Source organism: Lissotriton helveticus, chromosome 8, assembly GCF_964261635.1.
Source record: "Lissotriton helveticus chromosome 8, aLisHel1.1, whole genome shotgun sequence".
Taxonomy (NCBI): Eukaryota; Metazoa; Chordata; class Amphibia; order Caudata; family Salamandridae; genus Lissotriton; species Lissotriton helveticus.
Genome location: NC_136069.1, coordinates 376,986,463 through 377,011,762, shown reverse-complemented (window position 1 = coordinate 377,011,762; position 25,300 = coordinate 376,986,463). Strand labels below are relative to the sequence as shown.

The 25,300-nt window shown below is 43.1% G+C and overlaps 1 protein-coding gene across 7 annotated transcripts in view; it reads right to left on the bottom strand.

The window, feature by feature from the left end:
* The window catches only part of NBEA (neurobeachin), a 1,787,704-nt gene that overhangs the window by 2,685 nt on the left and 1,759,719 nt on the right, over window positions 1-25,300 (bottom strand). For all 7 annotated transcript variants that reach the window (XM_078657170.1, XM_078657173.1, XM_078657172.1 and 4 more), the window contains 2 exons: window positions 9,980-10,176; window positions 6,602-6,753 (listed from right to left, as the gene is read on the bottom strand). In XM_078657170.1, coding sequence (XP_078513296.1) covers window positions 6,602-6,753; window positions 9,980-10,176 — 349 coding nt within the window. The remainder of the gene's footprint in view (window positions 1-6,601; window positions 6,754-9,979; window positions 10,177-25,300) is intronic.

The following is a 25,300-nucleotide window of genomic DNA, read 5'->3' as shown; positions in this document are numbered from 1 at the left end:
ACAATGGAACGCAAGTGGCTGTTGTTCGTAGTGCTTTCTTTGTACTATTCTTTTAGTGTGAACTGCATCCTTGCATCAAAACTGATGTGAAGACTCAGTTCATATTAAAATAAAGCAGGAAACAATAGATTTGCATTTCACATAATGATACATATTTCTAAGTAATTGTGACAACATTTTCTGTTAGTGCGCAAAAGCAAATTATGCAGATTTCGCACACCCTCACCAAAAAGGGAGCAAGAGAGGTTATCATTTTTGTTCTTAATGAAAACACATTTATTGTCACCTTTATTTAGTTTATGGTGGGACTGCAGTGGTGATGAAATATAACCCAGTTTTACACTAGATGAAATACATATTACATATATCATAGTTCAATATAATATTATGTGAGTCATCAATAGTCGTTGTGTTTTTGCTTGCATTCACTTCGAAGGGTGCCCAGGAGCATAATGCACATTGGAACGTTTCACAAACTTGCCTTGAAATGAAGCACTATAGCATAATGAAACTGCACCTCCCAGACAGATTTGCAAGGAGTAAGAGATGCACTAAAAAGATACTAATAAGATACAAAGCAATGGTTTGCATTTTTATAAGTGCAATATAGGCACACATTCTTTGAGAATCTAGTTAAAATACAATTAAAGTGCTCGAAAACAGTGTCAAAAATAAAATTAAAATATCCTACAGTACTGCATACAGTTTAGAACAAAAAGAACTGAGTAATATAACACATTTTCAAATCAAAACTGTTTGAATTCAGTTACACAACAAGAAGAATGGCAATGTATTTTGAAGAGCTAGATGAAGACTTAAAAATGGGCAGAGCTAATGGTCTTGATTAATAAGACAAGTGTATTTGCAGGGGCAGGATGTCCTGACAGGCCATGTCTCAAACTTCCAGTTAGACGATCTGCTGGATAACGAGCACATCATATATCACCTGTTTATGAGGAGTCCCACAGAACTGACAACATGCAAAGTCTCATCCTAACATCTCTCAGTGCAAAGTGATAATAAAATCAAAGGATTAACCATGTTGCCATCATGGGAACTCAACTGGTTTCACTTGTAAAAACTTACACTCCCAGCCATGAAAATCTGGTAAGAAAGCTCAATGAGTTAAGCATTTGCTTGTGAGATTGGAGGGACGCCTCTGACTCACATGAATCCTGACAGAGCTGACTCAGCCTTATACCTTCCATATGTGACATAAGGAGTATAATTGATTGTTTGTAATATTGCAAACAAAGATTGCAAATAAAAAAATAATGCATAAACAAACAGTCAGCAGATAGTCAAGGCAATTGATGAGTTGAAGGCCGATAAAAAAAATACTCCACCTAGCAATTAGCTTGGAAGTGAAAGTTTGGTCAGTTGGTATCCTCCTCTGTTGACACTAATACTGAACAGGCTGCCGAGGAGTGGGCTTACCCCCCTTGGCCCTGTTGTTCTCTACTGGGAAGATGGTGTGGCAGCTGTCAGCTTACCAACTGCTCTTTGGCCACACAACACTGAGCAACATTTCACATACAACAGATAAGGAAATACACTGTCAGTCAGCCTTATGCTCTGTTCTCAGTTTCGGCGGCAGATCACTCCGTGTTTATTTTATTAAGCCTCCCTTGCCGATAGGCAAGGCCTTGGTGGGGGTAATTTTACCTGTATGCCATTGGACAAGGTGATGGGGGCTGTTTACAAACATCCTAGCCTTAGGGCAAGGTAATAGGGAGTCAAGAGGCATTTTCCCTCCTCTCTTTTAAGCAAGTGGAGGAGGTGTTCTCTGTATACCCCGCTCACATTTGGCTGAGTGGAAAGAAGGCTACCTCCCTCCTTTAAGCAAGGCAAAGTGAGTTTAGTGTAAAGCCCTTTGCACTTCAGCATGGTGGGGGGTTGATGTACATCACCCCCTGCAATTTACCAATGTGAAGGCAGCATTCTCTTCTCGCTGACCGTATGGCAAAGTGAGTGGGGAAATATGGATAAGTTACTTACTGTAATCCTAGTTCTCTTCCAGGGGTATCCTCATCAAAGTCATAAGCACTGAATATTCCTGCCAATGTGCGGGGACCCCGTAAATAATAAATTATATATGGAAACCATATATGTACAGCTCTACATATATATATATATATATATATATATATATATATATATATATATATACATATATCATTTTTTTCCATGTCAATGCAGCCCCCAAATGGAGGCTAAACAATGTAGTTGCATACATAAGAATTGCATTTGCCAATACATAAAAGACACATGAGAGCAATTAGCACTTAAACTCTGTCTTTTAATGAGTAAAACACTCATAATGGGCAAAACCTGCACCTAGCAGACATTCTTAGCCTACAGGCTGCATTGCAAAACAATAGCATGGAAAATGAAAGTATTTTCAACAAAAACTGGCACCGTTCCTTTAAGGCAGCCTTGACACCTAGCTTCCCATCATGCCTCAGGGGTGACAGTTGGGTCAGTTGATCTTTCCGGCTCCTTCTGTCAGGACCTCGGATTCACAGCTCTCTACTTTTTGGCTTTTCAGTCAAAAATTCTCAGATTTTTCTGGGTTTCCTTTCCTTCACTGGACGTCTTTTGGCATTTGAGTGCAACCCATTTTTTTGTGACAGAAGCACATTTTTTTCTGTCAAAATGCCTTCTTTATTCAACCCTTGCCCTGCCTGTGGCAAGAAGAAGGCCAAGACAGACACACATAAGGTGTGTAACCTGTGTCTGCCTGGTTCCCACTCCCCTTCCTCATGTCAACACTGCAGGAAGCGGCCTAAAAGAACTCTCAAAGACAGGGCGAGAATCAGGATTAATGGCCTCTCAGAAAGAGGTAGGTCTCCTATGAAGTCGAAGAAAAGGGCGCGTTTGACGTCAAGGAGCAAGGTCCCGGCATGTTCACCTTCGGCGTCGGCTCAGATGGCGGGATCGTCGTCGAGGGACCGAGCGCAGGAGCGCCGCTCATCGTCCAAGGCCAAGTTCCTGTCGGCGTTGGAACATCGTCCAGCGTCGAGAGAAGGTCCTCCGCCGTCGAGGCGGCTGAAGGAGCGACACTCTCAGTGCATTCATACGCCCACGGAATTTGTGCCGGGAGATCTTCATGGCTTCACCTAACAGCTCTGAAGCCAGAGGCGCAATCAAGACTCATCAATCTGCCATTTTCCTTATCTTCGCTGTTTGGACCACACACCGATGAGGAAATGGTGTGGATGAAGATTGAACTGGATACCCTGAAGGAGGTAGGATTAGAGAAAAAGAAAGAGTTTTGTCGTCGCTACCGCAACACTGACCTTCGATCATTCCAACAGAGGGTTCAAACACCTCATTGGCAAAAGAACCAAAGTCAACAAGGTCAGCAGAGATCGCAATTTCAATATCGACGATCTAACAGGGGAAGAGGAGGGAACAGTCAGTCCACCACCTCTACCAAGCCATCAGCAAACATATGAGTCTCTGCTTCCTGCCGTGCCGTGTCTTTAATGTATTGGCAAATGCAATTCTTATGTATGGAACTACATTGTTTAGCCTCCATTTGGGGGCTGCATTGATATGGGAAAAAATGATATGTGTGTGTATATATATGTAGAGCAGTACATATATGGTTTCCATATATCATTTTGTATTATTTCTGGGGTTCCCGCACATGGGCGGGAATATTCAGTGCTTAGGACTATTGATGAGGATACCCTGGAAGAGAATTAACTGTTCCCTACCTGGATATGGCAGGGAGGTATAATTAAACACTCTGGTCCTGGCCAGACCATAGCAGCCCTGTCAAGTATCACGCATCAGTCTTGACACTAACGCATTTCAGTGTGGTGATCCGCATCACAGCACTGAAATGGAAAGTCACGCATAAGTGGCATAGCGCCTACTTGGCTGTCAGGCCGTAGCGCTGCAAATCATGCACCAATATTCAATGCAGACTGAACATAAAGCTAAATTTAGCAGTGCACCATGCGCCCTGCTTATGGAAGGCTTCGGAAGTGGCTGAGCTGCAGTGCTACAATGTAACACTAGTATTAACCACATGGCGCCGGAATCCTGATAGATGACATCAATAAGAGAGCGCCGTCGCGAGCAGGTGGTTGTGGGAGGGAGGCTTCACTTGTAATGGCAAGGCTCCTCGTGGTAAATAATATTGAAATAAAACAAATGAAAATGCAGATCCCCGCAACAGGCGGAGCCGCCCCAACCCCAGTGACTGTGGCGGCTGCAGGAACTCTCATCTTTTGCTGAGATTCACTGAAGTATGCCCGAGCAGATGACATTTGCGGGGGAAGTCCTCTCACAAAGTGAGTAAGTGCCTGCTGTTAAAGTAATTCAAGAAAAAGTATGTAATTCCTGGAAATTGCGAAGCAACGCCCTTCAGATGTACACCAAGCGGATGTATGACGTTACAATGCACACTTTTACAACGCATACCTTTACAACGCATTTTTTACACCGCAACATCCACTACAACGCACACTTTTACAACGCATACCATTACAACGAATTCTTAAAACATACCTTTACAACGCATTCCACTACAACGCATAATACATTTACAACGCATACCATTACAACGCATTACATTACAATACAAATAAGGTAAGTGTTGGATAGTGTAGGGGTTAAAATTACTATTCTAACTCCAGGGGGTGCAAAAGTAGGGAAATTATTTGGATAGTGTAGGGGTTAAAATTACTATTCTAACTCCAGGGGGTGCAACAGTAGGGTAAGTATTGGATGGTAAGTTTTGCGTTGTAATGGTATGCGTTGTAATGACTGCGTTGTAATGGTATGCGTTGTAGTGGTATGAGTTGTAGTGTCATGCGTTGTAATGACTGCGTTGTAAATGTATGCGTTGTAATGGATGTTGCGTTGTAAAAGTTTCGTTGTAATGGTAGTGCGTTGTAAAAGTTGCGTTGTAAACGTTGCATACCACACCAAGCAGACCAGAGTCACTGCCTGCATGCGCCACCCGCCTGCGCCACAGTCCGGACTGACTCAGACCCATCTGCGGCCGGGCCATGGCCCAAGACAGTAAGTGGCAGCCACTGTGAGCCTGTGTGTGCTTGTAATAGACATTGATGATGCCAGTGCAGCGCGCAATCACATCAGGTAGCTGCAGTCGTTCCTGCCGGTGTTAGTTTAAAGTTGCTACTCTGTAGAGTGACAAAGGTGGATTGATCCGATCGAACGAATGACATGTTTGACTATTAATGACACCTGTTTATGTTGTTGGGCCCTCTCTGACATCGGTCCATCTCCGTTCCGTGTTGGCCCAGGTCACTCACGTAATGTCAGAGGCCCCGAGTTTGCCAGCAGGGAGGGGGGCCCACCACATAGGCTGGCAATCTGTGTTTTGTTTTTCTGGTGGCCCGCCTGCCCAGCAACAGTAGGCACCGGAGGAGTGTGTTGTTTGTTGGGACCTCAAACATCCTGTTAGGGCCGTGTCACACGTGGCAGAGAGGCCCTCGATAGACTTATGCTCTAAACAGCATCATTCATTTCAAGGTGTTTAGCCAGGGGACCCAGTACGAGTCGCCAAAGGCTGGAGGACAGGATTCTGCCGGCCTGCCCAGCAACACAAATGTCCAGGCAGGTCCATGATGTTTTCGTGCCCTAGTTGGGTCTTCACACATCTTGTTTGGCCTGGGTCCCAAGTTATTTTATATGTTTTACTCGTCATCACTGCTTGATTTTGCGTACGAGAAAGGGTCACTCACAGTCGTTGAAATGTCACTCCTAATTACACTGAATTATGAAAATGTCACACATAGCAATTGTAAACCTTGGCAGCTATGCCATAGGGATCAAGACTAAAGACCGTTTTTATTTTTAGCTTATCCAAGCTTGTCAAATAAGCCAGGAAGAGATGATCATAAGTGAATCTGGACCACATTTGGGCACACTCTTACACGCTATGAAACATTTTCTCCAAATCTGGTGCAAACTGGTCAGGGGGTGCAAAGTTCTTAAGCAACAAAATAGGAAGTGAGATGTCAACCATTACTTTAAATACATAATTGTAATTCGGTAATAATAAAATCACAAAGAAAGTGTATGCCAACCAAACAATGACCACAAACCGATACCCTAAGACTGACACTAAAGCATCACCAGTCCTAACCTTAACCCCAAACATAAACTTAATGTCAGCCTTATGCACATTTTTAATTAATTTCATTATGAAACTGTTTACATTTTTTACAAATTACATAGTTTTGCTATGCCTAAATTGTTATTACCCAAGAAAGAATTCTTCATTTCGATTTGTCAACAGGTAGCCCTTTATTGTGGTTCCTTTATGTTCCCAAATTCCAGAACTTTTAGTTTGTCCCACCTTAATAGTTTTGTATAGCCACTGGATAAAACTTAGATAGAAGTATGGATCATAGATCGATCTTCCACTACTGTAGGCAAACCTCCACTGGCAGCCTTCATTATCACACACTATCTGAGATACTTGCTTGTTGCATTGGTACCTACAGAAATTATCAGCTTGACGCTTGTTCAATGAAAATGAAAGCCTCAAACTCATTGAATTTGCAATTCTTATTTTGCACATTTATGCTCTTTAGCACTCGTCATACTGTAGGCTCACCTCTGGTCATGAGATAAATCCATTGCTCTGATTCCTGCATCACAGCCAGGATAAATGTACAACTGTTTAAAATCACAAGCCTGCCAAACTTCCACCACTCCATTGTCTCCGCCTGTAACCAGGTTCTGACCATCACTGCTGAGAAGGATTGCCTGTTGAAAATACAGATCAAATCAATTGGTATTTAGGGAAATAAATCCAAAGGAAATTACTCCCACACTCCCCAGTCATCTCAAACATGTTTCCCAAAGATAAACCAGTTCTAAACACAAGTCAAAATGACCAAGTTGCTTTTACTGTAACAGTGTAAATGAAAAACCGAGAAAGGTAGGAAAGCTGGATTTTTTTGAAGCACTCAGCTTTATTTGTACTATGATACTCGCTTGCCATTTATTTATCAGGAATGCAAATATATCAGTCTAAAGGGGTATTTAACATCTACTACAAGAGGAAAAAGATTGGAAGAAATTTGGGTATTCTTCATACCAAGTTTTCCCAGCTGACGGAATTATATAAAAGGAGTGTACTCTGATTTCACCTAGATACTGGAGTCGTACAACAAGACAGTAGTACACAAGCCTGTCCTCAATAAAAAAAAGATGCACTCAACCTTTATATCTGAGCTTTGTAACGCTATCAACAGTTGTGTATTGATTGCTTACAACTGATATAGCTGAAAGAAAATAGAATAGCGAAATGAATCAGCATCAGAGGAGGTGTGCACAACTAGAATGTTCAGTAGAACAGTAAAATAGCTATTTCCGAAGCCTGAAAACAGAGGGAGTTCGGAAATCTGAAAAAGGGTAGGAAGACAACATTACTGAAACAAATCTGAAAATAACCTGAGGAGAGGAAAGATAAAGGGTTTGTCGAGGGATAAACAGATTTGCAACATTTTCATAATCAGTAGGTTCACCCAGCCTTAATGCAATCGGATTATTATTACTACTTCCTCTTGAGATTACTTGAACATAACCTGACAAGCAGTCCAGAAAGTCTATTTCAAAGCACATATCGAAAATGATACCGCCTCACTTCCTCCAATAGCATTACATTTTGATTATTTTTTTGAGTGGACCTGGCATTCTTTCTTACTAATAAAATCAAAAAATTTATTTGGTAGATTACTTTACATTATTATTTAATTTCAAAGCTCAAAGTTGATGGGAAAGTACCACAAATCAAATCTTGAATTTCGGATCATTATCCTTCTTCAGCATTTAAAGAGCTAATTCTGCATTTCAAAGGCAGAGAAGCTTCCTGTACTGTAGTACTTTGTATTGAGCCAGTCCATGTCCACATGAGCCCTATGAGACTGTGAGAATGTGACAAATGATCTGTTAAATCCAAGAATGCATTGCTTTGGATGGTTTTAGTTGATGTTTGTTTGGACCCATTGTCAATCTCTTTTTACAGACAACCTCAAGTCTTGAGTTTTCCATTAAGAATGCTTAAAATGTACTAGGATCAGTCATCTGAGTTTCTGATCTTGTGATGTCCCTCTTCCTGTCATGGCACTGAAGTCAATTATACTGCAATGTTACTTCTCATTTTGTTAAATTTAGACCACTACTATTTTTGCCTTCTTAATTTAACTTCACACCACTCAATAAAGTTCTGTTTAACCAGTAGTAAAAGTGCCTTACTAGAAAGACGAGGCCTTTTATTTATTTATTCTTAAAGCACAGCACATTGAGAACGTCTATGGCCACTTCTTTTAAAAGGACTAAGCAATAAGAAAACTATAAATTGATAGAACATATTTGCAATGAATGAAAGGTTACATATGTGAATATTTTGTTTCATTAGACGTAAGAAGATAAACAAAATATATCTTAATGATAGTTTATGCTTCTTATATCACTTTCCATCTGTTACTACTTTCCTGGTTTCACATGGACTGGCAAATGATGCAAAGTCTTGTTTCTTTTAACATTCCAGTGTGTCCCATGGTATCCATTTAAACTCTGGGCACAAATGGAAATAAATTTGGATTTTAGTAGTTTCTGTTATGACTCATTCTTTACAAACCAACTGAGTTCATGTATTGCTCTTACGCGAATTGAAACAGTAGAATTCCTTGTAGATTTAGGACCTTATTTAGAGTTTTGTTTACAGGATACTCTGTCACAAACATGAGATATGTTGTATCAACCGTATTACAAGCACACTATAGACAATGGCATTTGTGATACAGAGGACAAGATATTCCTCACATATTGACCGAGTATCCCATCCACAAAACTCTGAATAGGGTCCTTATTTATTTATAAAGCGCTCACAGCCCCAGAGGATTAAAGACCCTTGTAAATGCTAAAATGTGTACAGGAGGATGTGGCCATCAGGGACACAGACTGGTTAAGTGGGGCATCAATCCCATCATTTGAGGGAACAGCCAAGTTCCCAGCATTTTCCTAAATTTAAGGTGGTTGTTCTGGATTTTAAAGGAATCCTGTTCCACGTGCCATAGTCTATGCAGGCTGTCTAAAAGAGTAATTATTACATTTCATTGGTAAATGTTGACCATTTGAAAGATCGGCTCTAGTGTTCATAGAACACTGCCAAGTACTACAAAGCCATCATCACTGATACAGTGGTCATGCCTCTTGCACACCCATATCAAGGACTATCTGGAATGAAAAGTGAAAACAAAACCACTTAATCCAGTCCACCTTACCTCAGGTCTTCCCAGGAGAACTAAATCTTAGTCATCAGTGGGTCTTTTTCATTGGAACAGGGTAAAATGACATATATTAAGGCCCCATGCCATGTGCCTGGACCTAATAATAGCAATGTCTTATAGTTCTATTTCTGCAGCAGAATGCCTTAATATAAACCCTTCTGTTGGTCAGTACCATAACTATGTATATGTTAAAAATCTCAATTTTCACTAGTAGAGCCAGACGTGGCATAGAAACCCAAAAATGGGCTACTCTATCTACTCACATTTGAGCCAGTGGCATAACATTAGCCCCCGAAATCCAGATGGCCACCTCCAGCACTCTGCAGGGGCGACAGGCTCCTGGCCTGAGAGCTCCTACCTGTGTCAGGAGCGTGTGGTCCCCCTCATGTTTTGTTACGCTACTGATTTGAGCATCCCAAAATCATCATTAACTACATTGCAGGAAGATGTCAATCTGTTTAACCAACGTTTGCTGTTTTTTCTTTGCGTTTTGCACAACTACAGGCTTTTCAGTTCTGTTTGTGGAATACACGCATGCAACTGTATTTTAGAATAACAAAGTGCCTTCGCCACGTCGAAGTATTAATTGCTGCTTAGAAAGGCTCACTTCCAGGAGTAAATACAATTCTAATCAATGTATCAATTCAAATTGATGCGGTCATATAAAAGCATGTGCCCCCCCTCCATAGATTTACCCTGGTTGAGTCACTGATCTCCATTTGGCCCAAGAGTTTCCCATTGATGCTGAAGTTGCAGAATCTTCCTCGTTCATAATAGATGATACAGTGTCCTTCACTGGATACGGAGATCAAGCGAGGGTAAAAGCAGTTTTCAGGGCCCTCTAATGCGCGCAGCAGATCTCCAGTGATGGTGTGCACCAAACAAGGGCCTTCTGCAAATTACAAAAATACAGTGAGGCGTAGGAAACATTTGTGATGGTGCTTGAAAACCAAACATGGATGTTTGCCAAGAAGTCCTGAGTGCGTGCGACTTGACTTCACTTAATTGTTTATAACAGTGTATAATATACTCAATAACTTTGCTACTAAAAATACACAATTTATCATGTTACTGTTTAAGCAATTACAACTAAGTGCAGTCAAGTAGCTACTAAGAGTAACCCAAAACAAGGCATTGGGTCACTTAAATTAACACTATTTTAGGCACGTAAAACAAGGGAGTTCACTCTTCCCTGACTCTGTTACACACACAAGTGCCCACCAAGAGCAAAAATAGTCCTCAGCAGCTGGTAATTTGAAATGGTGTTACTGTACACCGGTGCAGTCTTGTCTGCGTCTAGGCACTTAGAAAGTGAAGACAAGAAAGACGGTACCATTAGTTGTCTATACTACGGATGACAAAGATATGAGCAACCAGAAGATGACACAGCCTATGCAAAAACCCCACACACAGACTCTCAGATGGGAGGCTGACCAAGCCCCCTTCTTAAAAAAACGTCATATCTCTCTAGATTCAATAGGCTTGCTCTTACATAAAGGCAAAACAAATGGTCAGCGGTATAATGGTAGGAAAACTGGCACCACAAGGGTGATGTCACAAAATATCAATATATAGGACTGTATTAATTCAATGGTGCTGTTGGGTGGAGAGAACCACCGGCCTCCCCAAAACTTGTGGCCTAGGCTACAAATGAACAAAATGTCAATCGTCAGCACACGTTTACTATTTCAAAGACATGACAGCAGTAACATGCATAAAAAACACAGTAATGAGGTTCTTCCCTTCTTTTATTCTATTCCTCTTTTTTCTTTTTTATTCATACAGGTTCTTAGCCAGCCAACACGTGTTTCGTCGTCACATTGGGCAATAGGCCCGCAACTTTTTCAAGGTTTATTAGTCCCTTGTCCTGAACTTTTTCAATTTGGAGACAATTCCCACCCACAAGGTACGTAGGCGAAGATATTCATATGGTACGCTATTCTCTTTCAATATTTGTCCAATTTCATAGGCGACTTTCCTGGTCTGTCATTGTGTGAGCTATCGCAATGTACGTATCAACGTTCGAGTTCCAGTGCCTCGAGTCTAATATTATTTTAATAATTTCTTCCATAAAGGCAGCTAAGATTTTTGTTCAGTTTGCATATGAAAATGGGACATATCTAAAGAAACAGTGAGAGAAATTCATAGTACCACTCTTCTACAAATCACAGTTCATGCAGGGTTAAAACAGCCAAACAATTGTCAGTAACAAGAGAGGAGTTGGCCTAACGGCTAGGGCGCTCGACTTCGGACCTGGGGATCTGGGTTTGAGTCTCGGTAACGACGCCAAAAAACCTCCTGTGATTCTGGGCAAATCACTTAATCTCCCCGTGCCTAAAATGAATGCGTGTCCTCATGTAACGTAACTGGTGCTATGTAAAGCGCTCTGATACCTGATTCAGTTCGGGTCTTGTTCGCGCTATATAAAACTCTGACACCTACTCTGCAGGAAAGCTCCAAACAATAAACTTCACACTAACACACTTGAAGCAACAACTCAGAACCATGTGGAAATTGAAGTGAGACACAACAGCCACAATTGGCAGTGGTATGACAGTGAAAGGGGTCAAGTAAGAATCATAACTGTCTGAGACAAAAGCAAGTTGGCCACTGTCTAGGAAGTGATCACCATGATGGGCCAGTATTACATACTAAGGCTGCCAAAGCATACGCCTCTCATTTTAGGACCAGGCAAACTAACATAATTCTAGTGAACTTCTAGTGCAAACTGAATCCTTCCCTCATTCAGCAAACAAATCCACCCCCACATCAACCCACCAACCAACCATACGCCACCAACCTCCATACCCTGCATGAAGTAAAGGTAGCCGTTTTAACTCCCATAATTAAAAAATTAGTAGGTAGGGGAGGAGGACGAAGCCTACCCTGGCCATGAAACAAAGAACACCACGAACTGAGCTTAGAGCATGCTCCTGATAACACTTATGTCATATCTACAACACTCTCTCATACTCACCAGATTCATGTTTCTTAAGTCAGCAGAAAAACAACACATAAAATACTGGGGTTTAATGAGACCATATACTTTGAAACCACAAAAGAGCCAAAGGCCATCCTACAAACAACATTCTGTTCCTCAATAAAACATTTACATTAGTACCCCCTGCATTTGACCACTAGCCAGAGTTAACAAAATCTTCTCTACTCCTATGTATATGATTTATAAAGTGAAAAGCTAAATACAAGCAAAGGATTGTTATACAAATGAAGGATATTACAAACAATGTAAAAGAATGAATAAGGCACTGGGGGAAATAGACAGTGAAAGGGGTGGCAGGGCAAAGCATTGCATGGGACACTAGAAGGATGCATATTTGCAGGGGAGGAAGGGGAGAGTTGATAGACTACAGAGAATTAGAGGAACATATACAGTAATAAAATATGGCGGATTCTTGCCACATGCAGACAGCAATGCGGTTCAGGGTGAGAGTATGAGCAAACGAGTAAACAGACACTTTTCAGGTAGGTCTGATATAATGGGGATACAAATAGGCAAAGGTTTGCTTTACATGGGGGTTTCTAAGCGTTTTCCTGAAAGAGACAGGAATTAATTTCCACATTCTCAAAGCACAGCAAGGGTAAGTCTGGCATTTAGTCTCCTCCTACGTGCATTTGATCTTTCTTGCCAGGAATGGTGGATTACTAGGGCTGTGGGAAACACAGCCACCAGAGTACGAGAGGCTAACACACTTATCAGCTTGGCACCCTTAACATCAGATATACTTTTTTTTTAAATTACTTTCAGACTGCTTTTACCCATGTTTGCATGTTCCTGTACCATGCTCAATCCCCTTTTTGTACATCACCACCTACAGAACACTACCGCATGCCGCCACTTCATCACTGAATCCAAACATGTTGATCTAGCACTCACCACACATGAACTCAAAACCGAGAATCATTTATCTGCTCAATGCAACACATTCTATGTGTGTACAAAGTGTTGCACTAAACTTAAAAAGAACCTCACAGAAATATGACCATTGCACCAACTCTTCACAAATTTGGAGCCATAGCTTCCACGGTTAGCTGCGCTGTGCGATCCACAGAATTCAAACTGCCAAGAACCAGTTACAGAGCACAATCTTCACAGATCAGAGTCATGCATCAATGCCCAATCCAGAAAGCCCAAAGTGCTACAGTGCAGATATTTGGTACAGAAATATCAGGGATATTACATAAAATATCTTGAACGCCACTCTGTGACTTTAGTGGTCACACGTCTTATGTCATAAAATGATTCATACCAGTCAGTCCCCTCACCCAGCTCACACTTCTCTCATCAATACCCCATTACAACAACATTTTCTCAGTACTAATTCTTATAACTCAGTATCACCACAAACTATTGTTCTTTAACCGCGCTATCCCGCTGTGCGCTGGAATTTAAAAAATGCGCTGTTTATGACAAAGCCAGCTCGTCATCCGCGTAGCGCAGGTAACGCCCATGACGAGCTGGCTTTGCCATTAGCGCGGAAGGGTTAAGGTAATGTTTAGATGGAAGACCTATGTAAATACCCAAAGGTCTTCTGATATCAATTTCAGCAGGACAGAGATGATTGGCACTCTCACAGATGCTTTGTGCTAAAGGCGTGGCCTGTGCTCTGTGCCTTGGGCATATCGCTATGTTGCAAGTTTTTCAACCTATCACTTTTTGTGTCCCAATGACTCCACGGGAAGAGTTTAAAGTACGCAGAGAGAACAAACTGCAGTGCAAGCCATACAGTGAGCAGTTAATACAATCAACTTAATGACATAATCAGTGGCCTCACAACGTGAATAAATTCACCATGACCCATTCTATGGAACATCAGGCACTAAAAACACAGACCACAATGAGGGATAGACACAAATGGAGTGAGGGTCACAAGAGCTCTCGCAGCGGCATCCCTGGTCCCTGTGACAAGGGGATTCGACTGGGATGTGTAGCAGCGGGGGGCACTTAGTGTAAGGGGATATGAAACACATTAGTCAACCTAGTGTACATCAGGATTTTGATCTCTTCTTCTTCTCCATTGCAGAGTTGCACATATGATTCTAGGGGCGTCCAAACATCTTTAGGACATGATCAGACAGGCATCAAGTCCAAATATGTCATCAACTGGTCCTGACAATAAGCGACATCCCTGAGCCAGTCAGCCAGCTGAGGGACTTGGCGGTGGCCCCAACTGATCACTACACGACTTTCACCCAGGAGGAGCAAGAGGGCGGTCAATTTCCACAGCTCAGGGGGGGCCTCTTTAACATACCCAACAAAGCTACCTGGGGCGTGCGCTCTAACTGCAGGTCTGTGATCTCATCAATGCCATCAAATATAGACTGGCAGACTGACCTACTCCAGGGCATGTCCAAGCTAAGTGGAGAAAATCGGCGCAGGGATCCAAGCATCTGACACAGCGGGCATCATCTATTATACCTACTCTATGCAGCCGTTCCGGGGTCCGTTAGAGCCTGCGCAGAAATTTAAAATGCGCCAAGCGGAGCCTATGATTGGGCAACAGCGGCCTAGCATAGAAAAAGCTCAGCTGAGCCCCAGAAATGGGCACACTGTCGAAGGACAAGTTAAACTACTGTTTTGAGCTGGTTTTCTGTTGGCTTGGCAAAAAGAACTCTTGGGATGGAAGGAAGGCTGGCACATATATCTGTTCTTCAATGCAGAGGACCAGCGCACAATAAAACATTTGATCTTCACTATGTTGTACATGAGAGAGATAGAGAGAGAGAAAGAGAGAGCGTGTGTGTGTGTATATATGTGTGTGTGTGTATATATATCTATATATATATATATATATATATATATATATATATATATATATATATATATATATATATATATATATATATATATATATATATATATATATATATATATTGATAATAGTTTTCAGACATATGGCTGTTTTTCAGAGTTGGGACATATTCTCCAATCTGTCCTTACTCCTGGTGACAGGAATTCCAATCTTCGTTACTGGGTAGTTGAAATGCAGACCGAGTAACCTGGATATTTATTGCTCGAGAGGCAATGGGATGAAATGCAGCTCATGGTAATGCTACTAGATCTGTGTCATGTTACAGCCGGGGATTTGGATGCCTATACCGTAATGCTTTTTGTCACGGTTACTTTTATGTGTCTCTCATTACAACTTAACGCCACGTAGATGTAAAACATGGCAGAGCTTTATGTTGTTTCTTTTAACTCTTCCCCGCGTCACGCGGATCAAATGATCTCCCTTAGCTTATGCTGTCATTTTCGACAGCGGACGAGCTGAACCGCCAATCACCTACCATAATTAATGTACATTTGTGGTTGTGCTTTACATGCTTTACAGGTTCATCCGAGTCCTCTGTGATACAACTGTGAACCTGGGAAGAGCACTGTGCACAAAAGAACATTTTTAATACCAAATTTGACATTTAATATTATTTAGTGGAGAATAATTTCAGTAAAGTAGCTGGAATAGCTGCTACAATATTGTATATTAAAGCTATTTAATTTGCTTTGGAGTGATCACAGCCCTCACACTTTCGGGGGTCTAGGAGAAGCTATGTAACACACAATAACCAAATAACCACAGAGACTGGATGCTGGTCCTTTTGGATTTTTTATCAATGCTTAAAACTATCAACTACCTGCTTGCTCCACCACTGCAGTAAGAGTCTCACAGATGTAGTTCCTTCAAAGGCAACAAAGTCTAGGTGGTGGACTACGGGCACTTGAAAAAATTAATCTCTGAACTCTAGAGACCCCTCAAGCCCCTCCACTAGCACCTATAATGTCAAGTAAACACCTGTATCCAAAATGCCAAGGATAGACCTCTGAATCCTTGTCCGCAAATCATTACAGTAACGTAAATTTTCTAGTGAGATACAAACAAAATGCGAGTCATCAATGAAGTGCCGTAAACTACCATGGCCGTGTGCATGGCCTTCCCTGATGTGATAAGACAATGTTGGGCCAAATTCATAATATTCAATTCAATTCAAATAATTTATATAGCGCGCTACATACCCAGAGGGTCTCAAGGTGCTTGGAGAAGGGTGGGGAATTATTTGTCGAATATCCAGGTTTTAAGTTGCTTTCTGAAAGCTAGGTGGTTCTGAGTGAGGCGAAGGTGAGTGGGGAGTGAGTTCCAGGTTTTAGCCGCCAGGTAGGAGAAGGATCTTCCACCCATGGTGGTTTTGTTGATGCGAGGTACAGCAGCAAGGGCTTGGTTGGAGGAGCGTAGCTGGCGGGAGGGGGTGTAGAAGGAAAGTCGTGTATTTAGGCATTCGGGTCCAAGTTCGTAAAGTGCTTTGTGTGCGTGGGTTAGGAGGCGGAATGTTATCCTCTTATTGACGGGGAGCCAGTGGAGGTTTTTCAGGTGGTCAGAAATGTGTTCATTACGCGAGATGTATGAGTCTTGCTGAAGCGTTCTGGATGCGTTGGAGTTTTTTCTGAATTTTTGCGGTGGTGCCGGCGTATAGGGTGTTTCCGTAGTCCAGTCGGCTTGTAACCAGTGCGTGGGTGACCGTTTTTCTAGTTTCGGTGGGGATCCAGCGAAATGTTTTTTTGAGCATGCGAAGAATGTTGAAGCAAGAAGATGAAACGGCGTTGACTTGTTTGGTCATCGAGAGTGAGGAGTCCAGAATGACGCCCAGGTTCCGTGCGTGGTCTGTCGGGATGGGTGCTTTTCCAAGGGATACTGGCCACCAAGAGTCGTCCCAGGCAGAGGGGGAGGTGCCTAAGATAAGGACTTCTGTTTTGTCGGAATTCAGTTTCAGACGGCTGTGCTTCATCCACTCGGCTACTTCATTCATTCCTTCATGCAGGTTGGTTTTGGCGGTGTTAGGGTCTTTGGTGAGTGATAGGATCAGTTGAGTGTCATCAGCTTAGGAGATGATGTTTAGGTTGTGTTGGCGTGCGATGGCAGCGAGGGGGCTCATGTATACGTTGAAGAGAGTGGGACTGAGTGAGGATCCTTGTGGCACGCCGCAGATGACTTCATTGGCCTTTGACTTGAATGGTGGGAGGCGGACTCTCTGGGTTCTTCCGGCAAGGAACGAGGTGATCCAATCCAGCGCTTTTCCTTAGATTCCGATGTTTCTGAGGCGTTGTAACAGGGTGCTATGACAGACTGTGTCGAAGGCTGCGGAGAGGTCGAGGAGGATGAGGGCGACTGTGTCTCCATTGTCCAGCAGAGTTCGGATGTCGTCCGTTGCTGCGATGAGTGCGGTCTCAGTGCTGTGTTTGGCTCGGAAGCCGGACTGTGAGAAGTCGAGGGATTTGTTGGTTTCGAGGAAGGCGGAGAGCTGGTTGTTGACAGCTTTCTCTATGACTTTGGCCGGGAATGGAAGGAGCGAGATGGGGCGGTAGTTTTTGAGTTCGGTGGGGTCTGCTGTGTTTTTTTTTAGAAGGGCGCTGAGTTCGGCGTGTTTCCAGCTTTCCGGAAAGGTGGCGGAGTTGAGGGAGCAGTTGATGACGTCTCGGAGGTGTGGTGCTATGATGGAATCTGCTTTGTTGAAGATGTGGTGAGGGCATGGGTCTGTGGGGGATCCTGAGTGGATGGAATTCATCAGGCGGATGGTGTCCTCAGTGGAGATTGGGTTCCAGTCATTAAGGATGTTCAAGGGGGGTGAAGGTACGGCAGAAGGTTGGGTGGGTTGGTCTTCGGGTTGGTTGTCGAAACTGTTGTGGATGTCTGAGATTTTGTCGTGGAAGAACAAAGCTAGGGAGTCACAGAGGACTTGAGAGGGAGTGATGTCGTTGGAGTTGGCAGTGGGGTTGGTAAACTCTTTGACGATGTTGAATAATTCCTTGCTATTGTGGGCGTTGTTGTCAAGTCGGTCTTTGAAAGTGGCTTTCTTGGCAGTCCGGATCAGTTGGTGGTGTATGCGGGTGGCGTTTTTGAAGGCGTCCCTGGTGTTGGTGTTTGGGTCTTTTTTCCAGGCCTTCTCAAGTGAGCGACAGAGTTTCTTGGATTTCTTAAGCTCATCGTTGAACCAGGGGGCGTTTTTGTTGCTTAGTTTAATTTTACGTTTTTTCAGGGGTGCCAGGTTGTCGGCGCATTTGGTTAGCCAATGAGTGAGGTTAAGGGCTGCTTTGTTGGGGTTCGAAGAGTGGGCAGGGGGGTTTTGAAGAAGCGATGAGGAGATCTGGTCGATGGTGATTTTGTTCCAGTTTCTTCGCAGGGTAGGTTGAGGGTGGTTGTTGGTTGTGGTTTTTTTGTAGATAAAGTGAACGCAGCTGTGGTCCGTCCAATGGAGGGCTGTGGTGTGACTGAAGGAAATATGTTTGCTGGAGGTGAAGATAGGGTCGAGTGTGTGACCTGCATTGTGGGTGGGGGTATTAACAAGTTGTTTGAGTCCGAGGTTGGCGAGATTGTCCAGAAGGGTGGTGGTGTTGCTGTCGTTGCTCTTTTCCAGGTGAAAATTGAGGTCTCCCAATAGAATGTAGTCCTCGGAGGGGAGGGCGTGAGGGGTGATAAAGTCAGTGATGTCTTCACAGAATTGTGCACGGGGTCCTGGTGGCCTGTAGAGGAGGGTGCCTCTGAGTGTGGTCTTCGGGTCGGTGTGGATCTGGAAGTGAAGGTGCTCGGCGGTAGCGAGGTTGACGTCTGGGCTGGTTGAGATGCGGATGGAGTTCTTGTGGACGATAGCGATGCCTCCTCCTGTCCGGTCTTTTCGGATGATCTTGTAGCCTTCCGGGATGGCAATGGTGATGTCTGGGGCTGAGGAGGCGTTCATCCATGTTTCAGTTAGGAAGGCGACGTCCGGAGAGATGGTGTCTAGTAGATTCCAGAGGTTGATGGCGTGTCTGTGGATCGAGCGGGTGTTGAGCAGGATGCATTTTAGGTGGTTGGTGACAGGTCTCTGTTTGGTGTTAGTGGGTGAAGAGTTGGTCTTGGTGACGTCAAATTTGCAGGAGATGCATGTGAAAGGTCCATGGGTGTGTCCAGGAGCAGCTTGTGCGCAGTTGGGGAGTCAGCCGGGGTTAAGGGCTAAGAGGGTGGATGATTTGTATGTAATGCGGGAGGGGTGGGGGCTGCGGGGACCAGGGGGTCTGGCGCTGGGCGCGGTCCAGGCGCGGACGGGCGTAGACGGGCTTACCTTTGGCGCACCTTCGGCGCGGCCGTAGCGCGTGGACGCTGCGCGTGTGGACATCAGTCATAAATGGAGAGTGGAGGGGGCGGAGCGTGGGAGGGGCGGCTGGGAGGCTGGGAGGAGACACGGGCCACGAGCACAACAAATGGAGGGAGGGAAAGTGAAACTGGGGCACGGACACACAGAAGGGGACAGCTAAAACCCAGTAAATGCAGCGCAATATAAATAAAATATGATTTAAACTAAAAACGAAATTACACAGGACAGGCAATGCAGCGCTTTTAAAATCAAGTAAAATAAAATGTGATATTCCCTAAAAAACGATACCACACAGGCAATGAGCGCTAGTCCGGCATCGAGGCGCTAGAACTGCAGGCGATGTCTGGCAGTGATCAGCAGGAGTGTATCCAGGTGGTCGGGGAAGTGAGGCAGGGAGCGAGAGGGAGCGACCGTCGAGGAGCTACTCCAGCTGGAATAGATTGGCATCTCATGATTATTGATTGAAATGTCGGATTTAAGACACATTTTACGTAATTGAAGGCAGATTGCATTTGAATTGTACCAAAATGTTCCAAGAAAAGAAAATGTGCTCTTTTTGTCACCTACTGTTTGGAAATTGGCCTCTCACAGATTATTACTATGAGAAAAGAAACCGAAAGATGAAGACTATTACTGACCAGTAAGCAATACATTCCTTAGCCAAAAGAAGTACTAAGACAAAGGCATTGAAAAAGTTTAAAATTAGTGGCCAGACTGTAAAAGCCTGAAGCGTCAGAAGGAACATGTATGGAAGAAAGCAGGAAGACGTTCAGTAGACTGTGGACTTCGAGGACATTGCGAAATACTTCTTACATTTCAGTTGCATGGGCTTGAGTTGCTAATGATGAATCTTGGATCACATGTAAGGGTGGACAGCACTCACGGATTTGCATAAAAACTCAAATATGCATGTTGCACTTAGGCCTGAGTGGTAAATTCCGTTCCGCTGGCGGAATTTGGGTAATTTCGCGTTCCACGGAGAACGCAAAATTGCCCAAAATTCTGCATTCTGCTACTTCACGAAATGTTTTGCTTGTTCGCGTTCTCAAATGCGTGTTTGCGAGATATTTCCTCCCGAGCAAGCAAACAAACAGCGATTGTGAACAGTAAAAAAGCATCGCAAACAATCATTTCAGTGTGTTCGCGGAATTTCTGCGTGTTCGCAGAGATTTTTTACCATTTCACGGAGATTTGCGTAACGCGATTATGCAAATTCCGCCCACCCCTAGTTGCACTACAATTTAGTGTAGCGCAAGCAGTACTGAAAAATCTGAGTAAATGGGACCATGCAGTAAGAGCGCGCGGCCATTTGAGTTGATTTTGCTGTGCTCGAGTGGAAAATCTACTTGAGATGAAGTCCTCTGACCGCGACCCCCAGCGACACAAAATTGCAGTAAGGGAAGCCAGATCTGGCTTGTGCTAGCATTTTAAGAGCCTCCTTGAAAAAGAATCTGCCATGCAGAAATCAACAGAATTTGTCTGGAACTCAACGTTACAAGAGTAATGAGAAGTCGCCAAGTTTCGCTGGCACACCCTTAATAACATGTTCATTATTGATTTGACCTGGAACTATTTCACCAAAAAGGAATAAACCAAAAGAAGCCATTAGCTTTAGCTTGAATTAATATAAATTGTGAAAGTGGCACCTTTTCATGTGCTACTCTGCTCTCAGGACTGGCAATTTAAATATTTCAAACTAACAAATGTAGGCCATGTTAGATCAAACGTGGAGGGACCAACAATCTCTAGATATGAGATTTTCTTTTAATTCACTAATTCAGAAATGCTAAGCTGCAAGGCTCACAAGATGAAAAAAAGATGTGATTTAAGAGTAGGTGGAAGCTTGCTACAAATGTCCTTGATTGTGCCTTTCCACATGGACACTCTGGAACATCAGGACTATGATATGTGCAAGTCAAGCGTGAAGGTAAATAAAAACTTAAATTGAGCAGGATGTGGAGTCACTGAGGTACTGGAACAGAAACTGAATCAAGATATGCTTCTTGTGCCTCTGAAATCTCTAGCTGCTATTTGCTAATGCTGATTAAGTGTAGTGAGGAGTTTGCTGCAGTCCTCGATGGCTGTGTAGTTTTCTTTACTCCCACAATGAGATGATGCCCCTACGATCTCTAAGCAAATACTGCAGAGGCAATTGACCGTCCTGATATCCTGGGATAATTGAAATGTGGGAATGGAGAGGTTTTAAAAGCAGTGCCTATGTAATGTTTCATGTTTGCAGCACAACAAGCACTGGGATTGATGATCTACACTAGTTTACTTTTATGCAATATCATGCATTGAAAATGGGAATTCGTGCTGATGTAGAAAACTGCGGCTTGAGTGCGTAGATGTGCATCTCACACCTATGATTTTTTTTAGCACTTGCAACAATTACTACATTTTCTGAGTGCTCACAGAACAGCTGAAGAGAAAAGAGGTATAGTGGGCAGAGGAAAAGGATGCTGGTTTCTTTCCAAAAAACAGAAGGATTTTAGTTTCCAACAAGAAAACTCACTAAAAAACACACAAAGGAATATGTTGCTTGAAAAGTCTAAATGAAAGCTGTACCATGCTAATGAGCAGTACAATAAAAACCCTCCGGCCAAGCCTTTGGGGCCACATGTACGACTGTTTTTAGCGGTTGCAACTAGCAAATCGGGCCATTTCCGAACACTAAAATGGCCTGTAGCATGTATCAACCCTATTTTGCGAGTCGGTAACCTGCTACCGACTAGCAAAATAGGATTTGAGAATCACTATTAGGAAGGGGTGTGCTAAGGGAGTCTCTTCCTAATAGTAAATCAAAGGGGATGTATGATTCATTTGCAACCGGAATGCGGTCGCAAAGCAATTGCAGTTTACCACCTACTTCAAATAAGTGGTAAGACAGTCGAAAATAGTAAGGGCTTCTTAGGGTACCCCTTTTCCTTTGTGATTGGCAACCAAAACGCTTTTAAGAGTATTCAGAGGTCCCACAGACCACTGCCTACTCTTACAATATGAACAAAAGTTTATTTGCATCATGTTTTCCTTTAACGAAAACGTGCAGCATTTTTTGTTTTTTAAAAACTGCTCTATTGAAAAACCAGTCACAGACATGCTGGTCTGCTGACCCCAGCAGGCCACCATCCATGTGAATGCCAGGCTTTCCCAATGGGTTGCAAATTGCGACCTACCTCATGAATATTAATGAGGCAGGTACCATGCAAGCCATTTGGGAATTGCAGTGTCTGAGACACAGTTGTACATTTCATTTTGTGACTTGCTAATTGCAAGTCACACAAAAAATCACAATTGTGAGTTGCAAAATTAAAAGGTCGTACATGTGGCACTTGGTACCTCCACTAAGGAAGAGAAGATGAATATGCGATGCCAATAAAGTGTACACTGGGGTAACACAACTTTTTTGGGATGATAAACAGAGAAGTGGTAAACATGGCAAGACGAATACTACATAAAGACTATATCTGGAACAAGAAGCCAGCAAAGCCTTGCTAAGGGAGATGAAGTAGAGTTGCACTTCCAACGATTCAGGACAGCATCAACAGCCGGGGGAAACACCAAAAAGAAGCTCCAGCCTGCCTCTTCATGACGCTTGGCCTGCTCTTCGGCCCACGCCGACAACCAGCTGTGATGCTGTCTTTGTAACCCGGAACTCTCTGAAACTCTAACAGGACTCCTGGCACAAATCTTGAGAAGGTAAACCTTCAGTGGGACTAATCTAGGACTATATCTGAACCATGCTCCATTGCAGTCGGCCTGAATTTTTTTACTTTGACCCTGTCCAGTGTGACCAGATAGCCAACGTTGGCGCTTTCAGCTTTAGGTGCTATTTTAGTTTATTCTTTAAAAATTCAAAACTCTGGTTCTTCCAATTGGGTTTTGTCTTTTTGGTCGTATTTTATTTATTAAATTCAGCTCTATTTTTCTAACCCGGTGTGGGTTTTTTGCGTGGTGCTTTCGCTGTTTTACTGTATGAAGTGCTTCACAAATACTTTACACATTGCCTTTAAGTTAAGCCGGACAGCTCTGTGCCAAGCTACCAGGGGTTGAGCACAAGTTAATTTGGGGTTTGCTTGTACCTTCCCAACTTCCATGAGGAGTGGACAAGGCTATAAAAATACAGCCTCAGACACCCACTCTTCAGTACATTTCCGGACCTGTGAATACACTGCCAAGAAGGAGAACTGCTTTGCTGCTGAATGTACTGCCACTCTGCTGACCTGCTTCTGCCTTGCAGAATGGCTGACTTTCTGCACTGCTGCCCTCTTGCCTGGGGAAGGAGGACTGGACTTTCAACATGAACCCGAGACCACCACAGGGACTCCAAAAGGCCTAGATTGCTGGCCTCCTGTTCTGAGCCTCAGGGACACAAAAGGCTCTGTTCACCTTGGGCCCACACCTGAACCCAGCCTGAGTGAGTCCTGACCCTCCAAGTGGTCCCCCACTAGTCCTGGACACGTGAAAGTGGTACTGAATGTGAACAGATAGCTAAAATCTACAAATGGGCACTTTACATATTTTTGGTTAAATACTGCTCTGAAAAGCAGGAGGAGACAGGGCCCATCCTGCTCATCTATCCACCTGAGGTGCATCGCTGGTCAGATTGACTTTTCTGGCTTCTCCCGCTACGTTCTTCTCCACAGCAGCAAATCCTTTTCAGCAATCCTTCGCCAATCGGGGTATCCAGCCTCATGGCCTAATAAACTTTACCTTCACCGAACATTTTTCGCAGAAATTCTTCTAAGTCCGAAGGAAAGCACTGACTAGGCCCAAGCCACTTCTTTTATCCGAACCACACTTCATCACAGTCTGCCATATTTTTAAACTTTGACGCGGTCTTACACGACTAGATGTCTGTCCTTGGCGCTTTGATCTTTTAGGTGCTAGTTTTCACTGAAATCTTTAAAAATTGATTACTCGATTATTACTGATTTGTGATTTGTCATTTTTTGTCAAAGAATTTATTAACATTCACTATATCTTTCTAAATTGGTGTGGGATTTTTCTTTTATTTTCACTTTATTGTTTGTGTGCTTCATACACATTTTAGATATTGCCTCTAAGTTAAGCCTGACTGTGTTTTGTGCCAAGCTACCCAGGGGTTAAGCCCAGGTTAATTTAGTGACTTTTGTAGTTCACCCAGCAAGGGAGTGTGGCTGTTGCTTGACCAGGGCTCACACCCCAGCGAATCAACAACCCAATTTCTCACAAGAGGTTATTGTAATTCTTGCTAAAAATGTGCATACACAATGCTGTCTTGCAGTGGCACAAGCTTGTTCTAGTGCTAATAGACTTAGCCTGTCTTTTCGAGTCCTGGACTTAGCTCTGTTAAATGATACAATGGCCACATCTACATGTATTTTTGTCGTATGTGCTGTAAAATTATCAATAAAAAGATTTAATACTAAAAATGTATATTACCAGAAAACTGACTCAGGCAACCTAATAGAGCCAACTCCAGTATGTCATTGTTTTGATAAACGTAACTTTGGTCTAGAATTCTTGAGAAAAAGTTCTACACCGTCAAGAAAATAAGAAAAGTATATAATGACACACCTTCTTTGGACATACTCCGTACAGCTCCGAAGTCATTGCTATCAAACAACATAACTTGGAACATTAGCCGATCTCAGGATACTGAAACTTCTCTGGATACCCCTAATGTCTAAAGGACAAATGCTAACACCCATAGGTCTATTTGCACTTTCTTCTCGGCATAGCTAAGTCCCAGAGCCTTGACTAACAAAATACTTATTTTCTCCATCTGTGATGAAGTACAACAATGGATTCTGTAATTGTACCTAAACCTACCCGATATTGGATATGCCACAATAGATTTGCCTCTTTATTGGAACCTAATAAGGCTTTCGCAG